Below are 18,610 nucleotides of genomic sequence, written 5' to 3'. Positions count from 1 at the left end.
CTTGTTTCTGGTCCAGGGAGGACCCTGTCTTGCAGTTCAGGCTGGACTTCTCCCATGTGGCACAGGGTCAAGACTGATTTGCATATGGCTGGGTCTAAACTGGAATAGTATAGCATGCAAAAAAAGATGGATTTAACCCAGATATGTGACTGGGGATGAATGTTTGATTAAATCAGCATTCTGTCCATCATCTGATCTTTTTGCGTTATATTTTCTAGAGGCACAAAATTCTATAGACTCCACATCTTATCCATCAAAACGGTTTCTGACAATAATACAAAACATACACCACCTTAATTATTTGGGCACTGGGTCAGACTGGCCTACAGGGCAATTAGGTAGTGCCAGATGGGCTAGTCTGACTGGGCAGTGTGTGGATCATTTTTTGGCTGCTTGTGGGCCTGTTTATGGCCTGTCTGCTGGGGCAGTTTTTACTATTAATTTCCCTGATATTCAAACAAACATTCCCTTAGCACGCTCAAATCCATGCAGTCTTCTATACCTTGCGAAACAGCTGTACAGAATGTGCTTACAATTTGCAAACATAGGCCGCATTTCTATATATCTAATTCACTAAGTAGGCCCCTTTTATTTTGGTGCCTGGGCCTATTTTCTGTCCCAGTCCTATCCTGTTTGGGCAATTTATCTAGGGGCAGATGTATCATCCGTTTTTTGTTGTTGCAAAAGCTGCGATTCAAAAAAAATCAGCGTTTGCGACAAAAAAATCAGCAAATGCGATGTATGAAGAAAATCACATTGCAAAATTAAGGAATCGCAAAATTTACGATTCCTTAATTTTGTGCAAGCATTTAAGGAATCACAAAAAGTGATTCCTTAAATGCTATGTAAGAAGCAATCAAGTTTTGCGATTTCACACTAAGAAATCGCAAATTACCACCAACTTGTAGTTGGTGGTAATTTGCGATTTCTTTTACAAATGCACTTTTTGGCATTTGTAAAGGTGCCATGTGGCGCTCATACATGCCCTTAGGGCATGTATGTGCGTCATATGCGCACACATGTAAATTTCAGGGGTGCAGCAGGGTGTCCTTAAGACACCCTTGATATTATTCTCAATTTGCGATTAGCAAATTGCGAATCGCAAATTGAGAATAACTTCCCATTCCTTCCTATGGGCCTCCTGGTCCAGAGAAATGAATGGGAAAATATTCCTTCATTGCGATTCACAATTTGCTAATCGCAAATAAGGAATATTAAGAAATCGCTAAAAAATTGCGATTTTCTACATACATCCCATTTTGCAATTCTCAAATAGCGATTCTCAAAAAATCGCTATTTGAGAATCGCAAACATGGATGTTGATACATCTGCTCCCTAGTCTTTTAAATAAAATGTTATATCTAAACCTAGTTCAGAAACTCTCTTGTCTGAAAAAAAGTCATCGAGTGAATAAGGAATGCTCAGAGGCAACAGTTCAAACATCTTTGTCTCTCTCACCTGAAACATCGGAATACTCCTCAGCGTGGAAGCTCTGGTCTCCGCTCCCGTCCTTGTGCAGGTTCACAAACGTCTGCATAGCTGGAGCTTGGATGATTAAACCACTGCTGGCTTGCCTCAGGAGACTCTCCAAGTACCTAAGCACACAGAATCACGGAAATCCTTTACAAACAAAGAAGTCAGCAAACTTGGCTTCCCAGTGGTCTATCTTATTTCTACCCAGCGCCCCGCCCACCCCCCCTCTCTCTCTCTCTCTCCGACTCACTCTCTGCCCACGATGGCGTCTCTCTCAGGCAGGGAGGGGAGACTGTGGACTTTTCCACACCTTCAGTAGATTAAATAAATATAGAACAGAATTATTCCTCGTACACCCCTGAGATGCAGTTCAATGAATCTTTCACAGCTGGGATTCAAGAAGTGTAAAACACTTCATAGATGATGAGTGAGTAGGAAACACTTGAAAGGATATTTTGAAATGAAATAATAAAGTGTACAAAGCTAGGTTAAGTCTTTTCAGAAGCTTTTTTTCAGTCTTGTGTGTGGCGTGCTATGCCAAAGCCATACTATATTCGTCCTTTCTCAGAATCTTCACACTGGGTTTGAATTCACATCATACATTTATTATAGATTGTCAAACAAGAGCCAGAAAAGTCTGGGTCCGATTTGAGTGAATGGAATAGGACCAGATAAGGCCCAACAACAAGCTCTCAAAAACAGAAGCACGTATAAACATATTTATTTCGAGATAGATTTAGCATGAAATAAATATGTTTCTATTTGTATTACATTGACAATCACAATGATGCTACTGCAACATTCCTCACAAGGAAAAATGCGATTTAACTCATTTAATTTCACTCTACCTTGCCCAAACAATACTCCTACCCATGTCCCATAAACTAATGTAACGCTAACGTAAAACCATTGTAACCCTTTTCCTAGCACCTAAAACTAATACTTTAGCCTATCTCAAATTCTACCTCTGACCACGTGCCTTTCACTACTCATAAAACTAACCATAACCAATATCTTATTGTTACTTTTTGATTTAGGCCTCACTTAGTCCAACCTCTAACCATGACCTTAAGCCTCATATTAACTAAAACCTTGACTATAACCCACATGGAAATGTTAAACTTAACCCTTCCCACTTCCTCCGATGCATTTTTAATAGGCAAATATTAGGTATTTTCCACCAATGATTTAATCCTAAAAGTCAAAGAACTACAACGCTTAAATCAGTCTAGGCCATAGTTAACATCCATATCTTCTTGGCTCCTGACTTGGCCAGTTTGTGGTTCAAAAGAGCACACAGGTAGTGCGAGTCATTTACCACTGATGTCCTGGCACCAATTCTACTATGGTGCTGCTAACAGAGCCAAGTACATCCCTACCATACTTAACTCTCAGAATAGCAAAGGCATCTTGGAGGTAGCGTGGGTGGGTAGAGGCTCTAAATTCAACAATCACAAAATCACGACAATAAATGAATGTCATGCCCAGTACTTTTCTTTTATAAAACATAAGTACTTTAATTAAATAGTGCAGTCTACAGAGAAGAAGTAGTACTACAGGGTTGAAAAGTATGGGGTCTTTGAGGTTCACTGGATCCCTATTGCTGAAGTGGGGCATTTTTCCTCTAATATGCGACCCATAGGTCAGTCTGTACAAGCTGACAGGCAGGCAGTTGTGGTATACCAATCTCAGGTATTATTTAAAATCCTACCCAGGCCCTGCTGTTTGACCAGTCCGTAGTCAAAGCTTCTCAGGTGTTTGCGTTACTTGATCGTTTGTGTGTGCTTGGATCATCAAAATGTGGCTATGGAGCTGTTGACTGCACAAAGCAAGCAGGCATGCTTGCTGTCTCTGGTGCTCCTATTGGTGTTTGCACCACCATCTCCCTTCATCGAAAGGTGACAGGTGTAGCGGCTCATTGAAGGACACACTGTTCTGGCACTTGCAGCTGGGTATCAGTACTCTCCGGTCTCAGCACTCAGATGCAGTTCTTGAGTATGGCGAAGTCAGAGTTAGCAACAGTTTCCCGTCTTCCTCTGTGTTATGCCTCTCAGTCAATGTGGATCTCACTCCGACTGTGGTCCTTGGATCACTGAAATTTCTCCCAGTGAGCGCACAGCACTTTTTTTGGGAAGTCTGGGTAATAAAAACCACATTAGTTGTTCCCTTACTTATTTTCAGTTTTCTACTCTTTCCAAGAGCTTCCTTTTCAGCACACTTATATAAAATATTTATTTCACAAGGCAGCTCTGTTGGACTTGGCCCTTTTTGCAGGATTATCTCCAAACTTTTTGCTTCTTCCTCCTATTTTGTCCTGACCTGTTGTTGTCGGCTATAGGGCTCTGGGCACTTTACCACTGCTAATCAGTGCTAAAGTGCATATGCTCTCTGTGTAAATTGTTATCACAATGGGTTCTCCATGATCAGCATATTTGATTTACTGGTAAGTCCCTAGTAAAGTGCACCAAGTGTGCCAGGGCCTGTAAATCAAATGCTACTAATGGGCCTGCAGCACTGGTTGTGCCACACACATGAATAGCCCTGAAAACGTATCTGTGTCTGCACCCAGACACAATTCTGTGTCTGGGTGCAGTTCTAAACTGCCATGTCAACCTAGCAAGTGCACCCAATTGCCAGGCCCTAACCTTCCCTTTTTTTACATGTAAGACACCTCTGTGGTAGGCCCAAGTACCCCAATGGCAAGGTTCACTTTATGTGAAAGGTAGAACATGTACTGGTGTGTGTGACATGCCCTGATAGTGAAATACTTGTTTTTAACTATTAAAAGGCTATCTGCCCGATAGGATAGAATGGGAAATATTTTGTAACATCTTACAAGTATAACTTCTCATTGGGAACACAATAGAAAATAAAGTTTAGGCTCTCTGAACTCAGAATTTAATAACACATCTTTAAGTAAAGATGGTTTTTAAATTGTGTGTTTGAAAATGCCACTTTTAGAAAGTATCGATAAACACAAACGTTTGCCTACACCCAACCAATAGACAGGTATAAATAAAAATACTGGGTCAAATTCAAGAAGTTTTTTTTAGCCCTATTGGTTGAAAATTCTTTTTGAAAATTGGTTGGGTGTAGGCAAACGTTTGTGTTTATCGATATAATCAGGTCCAACCTGCCCCTTACCCTGCATGGACCTAACTACTTAGCTTTACAAACTTTTAGAAAGTAGGCATTTTCTTGTTTAACCATTCTGTGCGCCTCTGCCTGTTTGTGTATTGACAGTCTGGTTTTGGAGTCACAGGATCTGGGGATGTCCATACACTATCACTGGGGGGTACAGCTGTGACTGGCCCTTCCTGGGTGACTCAGACATGAGCGGAATAGGTCTTGGCTGCATTTAGAGTAATGGGAGGAGATTTCCTTGTACCTGAATAGGGCCTATCTCCATTGCGCAATGCTGTCGTCACCCCCTGCAGTCTTACTACATCAGTGAGGACAGAACTGGTTTGGAATGTGCTCAGAGACCCTTGCACACTGAGAACAAAGACAAAATGGGGTATAAGTTTATGACCTTAAACCCCAGAACTTTAGATTACTTCTGGACTCAAGAGGAACCTTTGCCAAGGAGAAGAGCTGAAGAGCTGTAGGGAGGAGTCCTGCCCATTTGCAGTGTGCTGTGTGGGGTTGGCCTGCAGTTGCTGTTTCTGCCTAGGAGAGGACACATTTATTTATTTATTTATTTGCGGGTTTATAATGTGCTTGAATCAACTCCCGAAGGAGTATCTCCGCGCTCCAGAAACACCAGTAGCATAAAGAAGGGGCAGTTAGTCCTAAACAGAGATCCGGGTAAAATAAATGTTGATCTAACCCGTCAGATTTAAAAACATAACCGTTTTCAATTTTTTCTAAAGCTAGAGTGGTTTGCACATTGTCTTAACTGCAAAGGGAGTTTGTTCCATAATATAGGGCCAACCACTGATAGTGGTTTACCTCCCTGCCTAGCCCTTCTAATCAAGGGCACCTTCAGGAGCAGCTGGTTGCTTGACCTTAGAGAGCGCGTGGGGACATACGGAACAAATTTCTCTGCCAAGTAAGAAGGTCCTAAGCCATGTAGTCCCTTATGTACTATACAGCATACCTTAAACTTAACTCTTTGGCGGACAGACAGCCAGTGGAGTTTTTCTAACAGAGGTTTAGAAGGGGATCTGGGTGGAGCATTAAGGACCAATCTGGCTGCAGTGTTCTGCACCACTTGAAGTCTGTCCAGAACCTCTTCATTTACAGATGCTAGTAGGCCATTGCAGTAATCGAGCCGACTGAGCACTAGAGCCTGCACAAGAGTCTTTCTGGTGGAGTCGGGGAGAAGAGGAAATACCTTGCGAAGGAGACCTATCATATGGAAACAAGATCCCACTGTGTTATTTCCATGTTGTTTTAAAGATAGCTACTGCTCAAGGCAAACCCAGAGGTTCTTGATCACTTGCTTTGGTTCAGGAACTGGTCCTAACTCTAGAGGCCACCAGTCAGGGGCCCATAGTATCTTAGCCTCACTGAAAAGCATAACTTCAGTCTTGGTCACATTACACTGGAGAAAGTTAGAAGACATCCACTGGGAGACAGCCTTCATCCCATCAGAAAATGATTGTTTGACCTCCGCGGTCAAAGATTTAAATGGGAAGAGCAGCTGGGTATCATCAGCGTATGATACTGGACTGAAACCAAAGGCTCTCATAATCTTCGCCAGGGGTGCCACATAGATGTTGAAAAGAGTTGGGCTCAAACAAGAGCCCTGTGGCATCCCCTTGGTGATCTTAACCTCAGCTGACCGGAACGCACCCATGCTAACACATTGTGTGCGCTCGGAAAGAAAGCTCTTTATCCAGGCCAGTGCCATGTCCTCCGGTCCACTCTCGACCAGTCGTTCGATCAAGATGTTGTGAGATATGGTGTCGAACGCTGCCGATAAGTCCAGCAGCACCAGGACTGCTGAAATGCCACTGTCCTGGTACATTCGGAGATCGTCTGTTATCAACAGCAAGGCAGATTCTGTATTATGTTTTGGCCTAAAACTGGACTGAGATGGGTCCAGACTTCCAGTTTGCTCCAGGAAGTTTGAAAGATGTTTGTTAACATGCTTTTTGATGAGTTTTCCCAGGAATGGAAGCAGGGAAATCGGTCTTAGATTGGACAAGTTCGTCCATGGGATAGAGGTGTTCTTCTGTATAGGTGTGACCAGAGCCAATTTCCACGCCCGGGGGACACAACCCATGCCCAGAGAGAGGTTAACAAGGCTCTGGATTTCAGGGCCAAGTGCCCTGCCAACCACCCACATAATTCTAGCGGGGATTTGGTCGGACAGACATCCACTTTTAATATGGTCAATTAGCCCTTCCACTTCCAACAAGGTGATTTTGAGGAATATGGGGAGTGTGTCCGGATTTTCACCTACCCTCATCTGCATGGGGACTGTGGATAGGCCTGTGGGTAGATTGGACACCATGATTTTTCTATAAATGTTATCAATCTTTTCAGTGAAAAAGCCTGAGATGTCGTCGCATAATTGTTGCGACGACATGTCTGTACTTTCACATGCCACAGGTTTTAGGAAGGTGTTTAAGATCAGATATAGTGCTTTAGGAGCTTTACCCGCCGCTTCAAGTTGCAAAGTGATATGATTCTTGCGGGCAACTCTAATGGCTTTGTGGTAACTACTCAGTGCCTTCTGGTAGCTGGATTTATCCGCCTCCAGGTACGGCGTTCTCCAGACTTTCTCAAGTTTCCTGGCGATTCTTTTGAGAACCCGCAAGTCTTCAGAAAACCACACTTCCTGTTTTTTGGCTGGCCGGTTTTTGAATAGTTTAAGTGGGGCAATAGAATCTACAGCTTTATGTATGGCCTGTTCATATTTACATAGAGCCGTGTCAATATTTTCTGTGGGCTTAAAAATCAGCGCAACATATTTCTCCTTAAAAACTTCCTGCAATATTTTATGCCATTGCCTCCGCTGTACTGGGATCTGCAGAGAGTAACTAGGGGGAACATCCATTTTAGGCATGAAGAATTCTAAAATAAAATGATCTGTCCAGTTCACCTGTTTAGGCGGGGAACACCTGATTAAAGGAGAATTGGAAAGAATCAGGTCTAGAGTGTGCCCAGCCTGATGGGTGGATCCGGTGTTACACTGTTTCAGACCAAGCAAGGAGAGGTCATTCAAAAAGGATTGAGCCTTCACGTTATCCTTTAGGTCGCTATGGATGTTAAAATCTCCGAGCAATAGGAAGTCTTTATCCATATTAGCGTGCGGAGCTAGTGCGTCCAACAGGAAGTTAGAAACTTTTATAGTAGGGCCCGGAGGACGATACAGTAATGCCCCTTTTCTGCTCGTCTTGGCTGAGGTACCAATTTTAAAAATCATCATTTCCAGTTTTGGATTACAGCACTGATCTAGAAAGGAAATGGCAATGCTGTGTTTATGAACAATAGCTATACCCCCTCCTCCTTTGGTGGGCCGGTCCAGTCTAACTATCTTATACCCTTCCGGAATCCCCAGTGTGATAATAGGGACTGAGTGGGGTTTAAGCCAGGTCTCAGTAAGGAAACAGAGGTCTGGCTGGTAGGTGGAAATGAGATCCCAAACCTCAGTGTAGTGCTTAGACAGAGATCTTACATTACACAACAAATTTCTCCATCCCGGTTTAGTGTCTATGACAACTCCTGCAGTCATGTCCTGGGGGGGTTTAGTGTTACTTGAAGTTCGATCTATACATGCCTGGAAATGGCAACGCCTACATGAAAATGGCCCCTCAGGGGGAGTTCTCTCCTCATTCCCACATCTAATCTGTGCAAGTCTCTCTATGTCAAAAAGTGCTTCGGAGGTATAACTCACCCTTTTCCTAGATGCACCACCTCCCAGTATCATCGATAAAGCCATAGCCCCTTGCCCCGTCCGGACGCGGAGGGGCGCAGACGGGCTTCTCTTAGGCTTGTCTTTGGCGCGTCCTTTGGCGCTCCCCTGCGCCTGACCGCTGCGCGCTCGATATAATGGGAGGGCTAAATAGCCCTGCCAGGCAAAGAGCTAGAGCACTAACCGCTCGTGTGCTGAGAGGTCCCTGGCTCTGCCTGTCCCGCCATCCGCTCAACGGTACTAGTTACCGAGTCGGAACGGGGTGGGCAGGCTGGAAAGACGAGCGCAGGCTTCTTCAGTAAATCCCCCAGTGACACCTCAAAATCAGTGCCTAAATGTCTGGGTCTTACACTAACATAAATCGTTAGCACACAGTTAAAATTGCGGCGAAATGATTAAAATGCTATTCAATTTTAAAAGATGAAATTTACAATCAAGGCATTCAGATTTTTGCGAAAGAATCACTGGTTAGAGGAACGCTCCAACATTTAGACCACTGGGCTCAAGCGGGTCAGGAAGACATTGCCACCGTCCTCCCTACCGCGCTGGGCCCGTACTTCCTTTCGTCCTAAATAGCCCTGCCAGGCAATGAGCTAGAGCGCTAACCGCTCGTGTGCTGAGAGGTCCCTGGCTCTGCCTGTCCCGCCCTCCGCTCAACGGTACTAGTTACCGAGTCGGAACAGGGCGGGCAGGCTGGAAAGACGAGCGCAGGACTGGAACTTTACTTTAAACCTGTGTGAAGAAGATCTCCAAGGACCTGTGTGTGCTGGCCTCCTGTTCTGAAGTCTCAGGGACACAAAGCTTTCACTCCCAGCTCCTCCTGAACTCTGCTACTGAGAGTTCTGACCTGCCAGGAGGTGCTGTTCCAGTACTGGGGCTCTGGAGGTTGTTCCTGCTGTTGGGAGCTGGAAGATACGAAGAACTGAAGAAATTGATGCATCACTCTTCTTGCAGCTGTTTTTCTACAATGCAGGAATAATCTCTACGCATCGCCACGCTGCTTCTGAACCAACACAGTGCCTGTCGCGGCTGCAAGAACCGGTGCATCGTGGGGTTTGCGGCTGAAGAAACCGATGAACCGCCGCTTGTCGCCGCCACATCAATTGCAGCCGTGAATCAGATTTCCACACGTACCTGTGTGATAAGTTTTCTCAACACATCACCCACGAACCAGAATAGTCTTGGCTTTGACGCATCACTTCCCCCTACAGACCGTATTCGACTCATCAATTCTCAGTTTCTGTCGCATCGTCTCCCCGAGGTCTCAGAAACTGATACTTCTCTTTGTTTCTTGACGCTTGTCATCTCTGCTGCTGTCAGGCCTTGTGAATTTTGACGCATCTACAGGTACTTTGTGAGAAATCACGCATCCATAGTTTTCTATGGACCCAGTTGCTGAAACCTTTAAAAAGTCATATTCTTATTACATGTATGTTGGATTTTTGTCATTTTGGCCTCGTTGAGGTTAGATAAAGATACTTTATTTTTCTATATCAATATTCCTGCCGAGCAATCTAAAACCAAATGTAATATTTTTCAGAGTTCATGTAGTAAGTATAAGCAAAAAAGTCCAAGATATCGTCCAATAGCCAGTCAGACACCAGAGTCTTGTAGTGCGATGATCCGTATTTTTATTCCAGATTTCAAAGTTCAATATTCAAAACATTTACTGCAGCCTCATATTCTACTTTATTTTTCTAAACTGGTGTGGTGTCCCTTTGTGGGGTTATCACTTTATTACTGAGTGTTTTGAGTACAAATACTTTACATATTGCCTTTGGGATAGGCCTATCTGCTCGTGCCAAGCTACCCAGGGGGTGAGCAGGGCTTATCTAAAGTGTGAATCCCCCTTATCCTGACTAGAAGCAAAGGTCCCAATTTGGACAAAGATACCTACCTCTGCCAAATTTCGAGACCCCCATTTCTAACAGGCTCCTATACATACTTTCCATGAAAAAACAGTAAGTGGCATATTTAGTTCCTTGAAAGCTATCCAGGTGACTCCCATTTTCTGTAATGTTTGAAGTTGTGTAATAATAAAAAGTGTAGTGAGACCAAAACATCCCTGCTTACACCGATCAAAAATGGCCAACAATCCCTAATACACCCTAATACAAGAAGCAAGGACTAGGTACAAAGCAATCTTTAAAAACACAAAGAGAACCTGAGACTCTCAAATATGGAGTGGTTGTATTAGAAGCCATTTTAACTAAAAACCAGCCACTTTTTAGCATATACTTGGCCATGGAAATAAGTCAGACACAATGAGGCCTGAAGACAACATATTACCCATGGATTGAGTGATTCATTTTCAATTTCTTTATAATAAGGGCAAACTAACCAATAGAGAAAGAGATCTGCTTGCTCAGTAGTTGCCATCCAAGATCCAACCTAGGATGGGCCATGATACTTCTAGGCCTTGGCATGAGTCCCTAAATAATAAATCAGTATTCACCCTGGCTGATACACAGCAAGTTATCTCTGAACTGAAAGGTGGAAAGGCCCCTGGGCCAGATTACATCCCCGGGGATTTCTCCAAATCAGCACCAGAAACCAGGTCACCCTGCTAAATCATATTTGCAATGCCATTGTGGCAGGTGGATCTTTCTCAGATTTTTGGAAGGAAGACGAAATAGTCCCCATGTACAAAAAAAGCTTGAGATCGGTTCCGGCAAACTATCGCTCAATAAGTTTGATAGATAAAGCCCAGACAATCATCTGAAAACAAATCATGGGCCATTTAAATACCTGGTTGGAAAATAATTATCCTGTCCCCTTGACAGGCAAGATTTCACCCAAAAATAAGCATTGTAAACCAAGTTTTTAGGTTCTTGATGCAGAGGTGGAAAACTGTAGCTCTCAATGGAGGGAGCCTGTATGTAGAATTCGTGGACCCCAGGCCTGCCTTCAATATGGTCCCCAGAGATAAACTCTGAGCAGTCCTAAGGGACATAGGTATCCCTCCTGTGTTACTCAAAACCATTGTGTGACAAACACCGGAAACTATGCCCATGTAAGATGGGGCCCTGAAAGTGAATTAACAGACCGCAAACCAGTATATAAGGGTATGAGGCAAGAATGTGTTCTTGCCCCAACACTCTTTCTACTTTTTATGAACATGTGCGTTGACTTCCTAATGGGATGCGAAAACAACTCCCCAGTCTTGGGTGGTGTCAAGATCCCAGGATTTTTATTTGCCGATGATGCCCCTTGGTGTAAAAAACCACCAAAGGCTTCAAGCTACTACTAGAACGATTCAATGCATTTTGCAAGGAGTTAGCCATAAATGCTGATAAAACAAAATGTTTTGCTATTCATTCCTACAAACAATTGAGAGGAACAATTAGACTAGGTATATTAATAGGTATTTAATGCCAATGCCACAGGTTGAAATCTTTATTGAAACAATCAGCCTTTTAGCCTTTGGAGGTTGACAAAATGAGTACCATTGACTTGTAAAACAATTAAAATCTGTCCTTTGTCAGTAGTACCAACAGAGGTAGGCACTGCTCAAATATGCCTGACATTCTTATGTTAACATGTAACAAAGAGTGTCTTGTTTACAGATAAGCTTTCTCCACAAATTGCCGCAATGGCAAAACAGCAGTGCCCCTTTGCACAATATTTCATTGGTGATTTAACTTATCCTCCAATGGGTGGACCCCATGCCAATACATGTATGTGTTTTTTAAGCAAAGGTTTATATTTAACTGCACTCAAAATGGTGTCTATTCTCACCCTCTCCACTACACCCTATGCTTACGTGCAGCAGCACTTGTCACACCTAGCTTTCATCGTATGGTTCTAAACTCACTCAAGATGTCCACTGTAATCCAAGCTTTAAAGGGTGCAAAGGCAAACATTACTGAGAGCATGGGAAATGGTCAGCGCCTCCATTATTTAAACAGGAAAGGTTTGATTGATTAGGACCAGACCATATTTGATTCATCTGAAGGAGAACATCATCATCATATGATAATTTTTTATTAGTTTTCAGACCAATCTTTCCTCATAATTCTGGATATTCAGGGGCCTAGCAGTTTGGGCTGCTGGGAGGCCTTAATTCTTGGAATAGAAGTGGCCAAACTAGCTCCAAAGCGTGAGCATAACCGTAACTCAAGAAACAGTTGGAAGGAATGGTAGATTGTTCCTATGTGCCTTCAGTAACCTAAAGCAGGGGTTAGCAACAGAGGATATTAAAAATGCCAAAGTCAGATTTTCATGAAGAAACACACTAACTGATTTCACCTTTGCCACAGGGATTGATTTGCCACCAATATTAGAAGGCAGAACACAGTTGACTTGCTCTGGCGCAGTCTCTCTACTGAGAAGTTAAAGCTCTGACTTGCCAGTGTTAAGGTTTTGGAAGTTGTGGTCCATCCATCCATTTACTGGACAGTGTCCAAACAATATTTCAAGTTTGGTCAAAGATCAGGTACTTTTTGGTTCAGCTGAACCATGATCTGTTAGCAATCTATATATGAAAATGCTTGGCATTCAAATGAGTAGCTCAGGTGTAGCAGAGCTTGAATGCAGCAATTAAATTACGTCACGGAAAAGGAGGCGCATCAGGCAAAAGCAAGCCTTGCAGCACACCACAGTTAATCATGTCACATGGCAACCAAAAGTTAGCCAACCTCAGAGCCTCATCAGTAAGTATCTAAACCAATTGCAGATCATGATTTCAAAGCATGATTTCAAAGATTTCCAGCACCTCCTGCTGCTCAAACAACATCACTCCCTCACAAAACCTTTGCAACAAACTCTTGGGTTTCTTCAGTAACAAAATCACCTTCAATACAGCAACTTTGATCCTCAACCAGACCACAGCACTGTTGCATCTAAACTTCCTATCAAGGGGTCGATTAATGAATCCTGACCTTGTGAACTGTCATCACCACCATCAAAATCACTGTTACAATGAAGACCATCCACTTGGGGCTTTCTTCTGACCCTTTCCCCCACCCTTCATCAAAGAAGTCCTGCTGATCAGTGAAGTACTAACACCCTTCCCTAATGTCTCTATCAAGTCATCCACCTGGACATGTGGAACCAAGCTGCCATCATGCTCCTGCTAGGAAAACCATCCACTGACCCAGACACACTTTCTTACTACAGCCCATTATTCCTCCTATCATACATGACAACGGTCTTAGAGAAACTAATCAACTGAAACCTCACTGACCACCTCAGCAACCACCATCTGCTAGTTATCCAACAGGTAGTCTTCTTCCAGAACCATGCACAGTTGTTTATCTCCCAGCTTTTCTAAAAAAAAATTCATAAGCCTGGTTGAAGTAGTATAGAGAGACAATTTGTTTTACATCACATGCATCTAAATTGGATTTTTGTCAGTAGTGTGGTGAATGCATCTTGCTTGTATGAGGCCTGAACCATACAAGAAAGATGTAAAGCAAGAGTTTAAACAGTTCAGAGCACAGCAGCAGTAAGTGGTGTCATCAGTGGTACCCAACTGAAGAGAGGATAAGAGTGACATACTTTTTCCTCTGCTAGTAAACTGAAGATGGACCAATCTAAATGAGGGTCATCACGTAGTGCAAGGTACAGATTTTCTACTACTGTATGATTCAAGGTTTAAAAACACTTTATTCGGATAACATTGTATCCATAAAAACACAACACAACAACAAACAAATTTAAAAATATACAAAGAGAGTCATAATACAAAATCATTAGCAGCATACAATGTACAATAGTCGTTGAGTTCATAGAAATTCATGAATGAATAAAGGCTCAGAGATTAGACATCATTTGATGTGCACGAACTGCAATTCTCAAGAAGGTGCCTGGGCGGAAAACCAGCTCTTCATCATCCAGGGAAAGTAGCCTCAAATGGGCGTTCTCCAAACTGATGGGCTGTGGAAGGGAAGCGCCACTCACCTCGACCGGGCGGCGCCCGAGCGGGGATAACATGACCACTAACCCTCCTGCGTCTCTGACGACCAGGACTCCTCCTTTCTTTTTCTCCCTACAGGAACCGGACCGACCAACAGGACAGAGCACTAACCCGGATGCGGCTTCCCACGAACCCGGAAGTGCCGACCCGGAAGCAGCCTGCCGTGAACCCAGAAGTCCCGCCCCTTATCACAGTGCGAGAAGCAGAAAATTCGTCGACGAAGAGAGGAGAGCTTTCCAGGTAGCCGACTCGTGGCAGGAGACAGCGCGTAGTGGACCAGTGAAGGAGAGCGGATGGAGTGAGAGGAGCGACGACGAGGAAGTGGAGGACGTCTGGACCGAGGAGTGGTGGAGTCCTCTGGAGGTGGCTGGAGAGGGGCAGTGACTCACTGGAGAGTTGCGGCAGGGCACGTGAGTACCTTGTTACCGTCTCCGTGTCCCCCTGTAAATATATGTAAATACCTGTATAGACGTAGAACACACGGATAGATCACCCTTGCACTGTATAGATAATTAGTAACTGCACTACACCTATATTTTGTATCATAGTCCCTAAGCCCCCCCCCTCACTCACTTGAGCACGTTTCTTCTCCCCGTTCCCTCATCTCTTCCCTTCCGTCTGAACCTTCCTTTCCGTTCCCCTCCTCACGGTCATCTCTATCCCCTCATGACCCGGGTGCTGGTGCTAGTACTCCACAAGTCCAAGCTATAAAGGACTAAACCCCTGCCTCTCTGTTTCCCTCCGAGGTTACACCGAAGCTTCCCCGGAAGACCTGAAGCCGTCAGGAAGACCCATCTGCCGGCTGATGCCAGGAAAACAGACTCTACGGCTCCCGATCTCGAACCTTTTGTCTAGCCCGATTGTTAACCCCAGCAATAAAAACAGCTACAATAGCCAAGTATATAATAATAATAATAATAATAATAAAATCATTTGTAGAGCGCCTGGCTACACAAAGAACAGTGTGTCCCCGCGCTAACTGCTGATATATTACCCAAGGGGCCGATAAAGCCTGTTATTCCGGTCCGCACCAACCCCCAGTCCACATCGGCATATGCTTTTTAAAATACAGGGGTAAAAGCTACTTAATATACTTTAAATAGTAATTGCAGAAGAACAAAATATGTAAAATAGATTGGCCACTCTGGCCATCACATGGACAGGGTATACGATCAAGGCTAGAGTGGTGGCCAAGAGGAAAACATAATACAAATGTAATAGTGCCTGCCCTTAGATGAAACAAAAGGCTCCTCTCCCAATGGCTCATAGGCAGGGTAATGTAGTTAGCCAGCGGGTGTACAAAATTTTCAATAGCCTATGGGCAAGCGATATTTAGATTCCTTTTTAATCCTTTCCGCTCTATATAGTGAGTTCATTTTTGTTTGTGGTCATTGCTGTGCTGGGATCTAAAAAGATTCTTCCCTTGTTACCGCTTCATAGGATCTGGAACACCCCTGACAGCCATGGATGTCCTTCCCTTTCTCACATCCCATGCAATCATTAATGATTTCTCTTGTCAGGGATGCGGCCGGGTTTTTCCAAACCGATAGCCGAAATAGATTGAGTTCTCCAGTGGGAAGTGTATTGTGGTGTTGAGGTTGGGATGCCTAATAACTTCCTGCAAAATCTGTTTTCTTCCTGTTGGATGCGGGTACTCTTGGCAAAGCCCCAAACCTCAGCGCCATACGTGGCTGTTGGCACTCATTCGGACTTAAACATTTTTAAAATGGCTAAAATGGCACCTGTTCTCTTTGGGGGCGGAAGACTAAGGATCGAGTTGGGGGCCTTTGAGAACTTGCTCCTGGAGTGAGCCATATGCTCAGTCCAGAAGCCGTTCTCAGCAAAGACCACCCCAAGGTAGGGAAAGGAGCTGGTGCTCATCAGCTTCGATTACCCACCGATATTGAACTGAGCTGACGTTTCTTTGGACCACACAACATTATAAATTACTTTTTAAAATAAGTGGATAGATCCAGGCTATTCATATAGTTAACAAAACCTTTATGATTCTTTAACCTTAAAAAAAAATCCTATTGAAATACATTCACAGTTCCATCAGTAAAACGTGTAAATATTTCATAGATTTAAGTTGTTGATGAGTTATTGTTCATGCAGCATAACACATATTTTCACAGCTACTACTACTATTTTATAATTTGTAATTGCTACTATTTATGGGTATGTTGCAAGTTTGAGTATCTATTCTTTGCTCTGGGGGAACCATATACACTCTAACCTTGAACTCGTTTTTTGTGCTTTATGTTGTTTTACAGCCAACAACTTTCCAAACAGGGAAGGCATTTAATGTTTTTGGAGGTCCTAAGCATATAAAAATCAAGAATATTTGATGATAGCCGGAACTTCAGGTTACCACATAGAACCAGGATATACACTTTCTGCATTCCATGAGTTTGAGAGCCTGATCATGAGGCCCCTTCTCCCAGACAGCAAGACAATTATCTTTATACTAAAAAAGTCTGTAAATGTACTGAATGCTGATAAATTGTGTATGAATTGAAAATAACTAAAGAATTGTGCCAAAACTACACCACTGTCCTCTACTTTTCAAAGACATGTGAGGGGACAGGCAGAGGGAGACGAGTTTTTCTAAATATCTGAAAATATGTTTTAAGCCCTATTCAACAATCCTCAATGTGCTTATAAAGCACATTTTATTAGTTATTGTCCCAGAAACACACACTTCTGCATCGAATTGAGTATTAAAATCAAACATTTACCACTGGAGGGAGACCCTAACAGTAATTGTGACTCCGACTTTGATGTTAGATCTTTGTTGTGTCCAGCTGAACACATTACTAGCCACTTCCACGAGGGCTGGTCCTTACACCCACCCCACACTCATCCAACACAGACATCACTGGTCAGGTGAACCTGCAAATAAAAGAACCTGAGTGCACGTGCTCGTGGCCAGTTCCATTTACCACAAACACTGTATCAGTGTCCTTATTTTCAAAATATGTGGGCCTAGGGCCCACAACTTTACATTGGCGACGAGCAGCTCTGACCCTGTGTGGGCAGCTACCTTGCTGTTCCTCATGGGTGAGGTGTAGCCTCAGTCTAAAGCACCCCCGCTTCTACTGCCAACACAACAGCAACTGGTGCAGGGCAAGAGTAAAGCCACCGGTGATTGAGCACACCAGCTTCCACCAGTAATGCCCTGCAGCCGCTGCCGTACTGACCGGTCCTCAGGTAGGAGAGAAGTGACTGGTCATCTCCCACAGTCCGATGCTCATGCTGCCATCCCCCTGCTGAGTCACAGTATGAACAGGAGGGCTGGGTGATAAGGAGGGGTCCACACCAACAGGGTTACAGAACCCCCACATTGAGCTGCCTATGACCATCTACCATGAAAGAGGAGGATAAATGCATTAAGGCACCACCACTATCGGACTGCCTGAGGAAGTGGACACCTCGTCCCTAAATGAGGGTGCGCTCTTTCCACACAATGAAGGAGACATCGGAGACTGTTTATCTACAACATATTGCTGGTACAGCTAGATTCTGCCTACCTGCTGAGAGACTGTGCAAGGTGGTGGACAGCACTGAAGCAAAGACAGCGCTATCAGTAAGTCACTGATGCCAGCCAGGCACCGGTTGAATGTGAGGCATACAGCGCTCCCCGAAAAGGTTTTCGGCATGAGGAGGAAAAGCGTGGCAGAAAGCAAGCACCCTGTAGAACTCCTGACAATTTTATTTATTTATTTGCGTGTTTATATAGCGCTATGAATAAACTCCCGTAGGAGTATCTCCGCGCTGATGACAACCGGTAAGGAAACTGATAAAGGAGGCAATGAAGTTAAAAAGTGCTGTGAAGCTCCTATAAACCAACAAAGGTGCTAGTTAGAATGAACTAAACAGAAAGGTTTTCAGGTATTTTCTGAATTGAAGGTGATTATGGCATTGCCTCAATGAGAGCCGGAGTGAGTTCCAGAGGTTGGGACCTACTACAGACAGAGCCCTGCCACCTAGCCTAGATTTAGTTATCTTAGGAACACTCAGTAACAACTGGTCACTGGATCTAAGGGCACGGGTAGGGACATAAGGAACAAATTTGCTGGCCAAATACTCTGGTCCCAATTGATTGAGGCCCTTATGAATGATGCAGCAGGTCTTGAACTTCACTCGTTGAAGTATTGGTAACCAGTGAAGTTTGTGAAATAACGGTTTGGAGGAGGATCTGGGGATCACCCGCTAGCAGCAACGTTGTCCCGGACCGTCGTCTGCACGAGCCTTGCTGCAATGCTGAGCCCCATACAGACATGACCTTGAGGAAACCTTCACACTTGGCAGCGAGAGCTAGGCCAAACCAAAAAAAAAACGGTATCAGCCGGCAT

At 43.9% G+C, this 18,610-nt stretch overlaps 1 protein-coding gene across 1 annotated transcript in view; it reads right to left on the bottom strand.

Annotated features, from left to right (window-relative positions):
• Positions 1-18,610, bottom strand: part of NCKAP1L (NCK associated protein 1 like) — a 1,717,783-nt gene that overhangs the window by 948,616 nt on the left and 750,557 nt on the right. Inside the window, exon 22 of the mRNA XM_086964598.1 lies at positions 1,459-1,595. Within this exon, the coding sequence (XP_086820724.1) occupies positions 1,459-1,595 (137 nt within the window). The remainder of the gene's footprint in view (positions 1-1,458; positions 1,596-18,610) is intronic.

This window comes from Lissotriton vulgaris, chromosome 1_1 (assembly GCF_964263255.1).
Source record: "Lissotriton vulgaris chromosome 1_1, aLisVul1.2, whole genome shotgun sequence".
NCBI classification, from domain to species: Eukaryota; Metazoa; Chordata; class Amphibia; order Caudata; family Salamandridae; genus Lissotriton; species Lissotriton vulgaris.
Note: the sequence above shows the minus strand (reverse complement) of the source record. Positions and strands in the feature narration are given on the sequence as shown.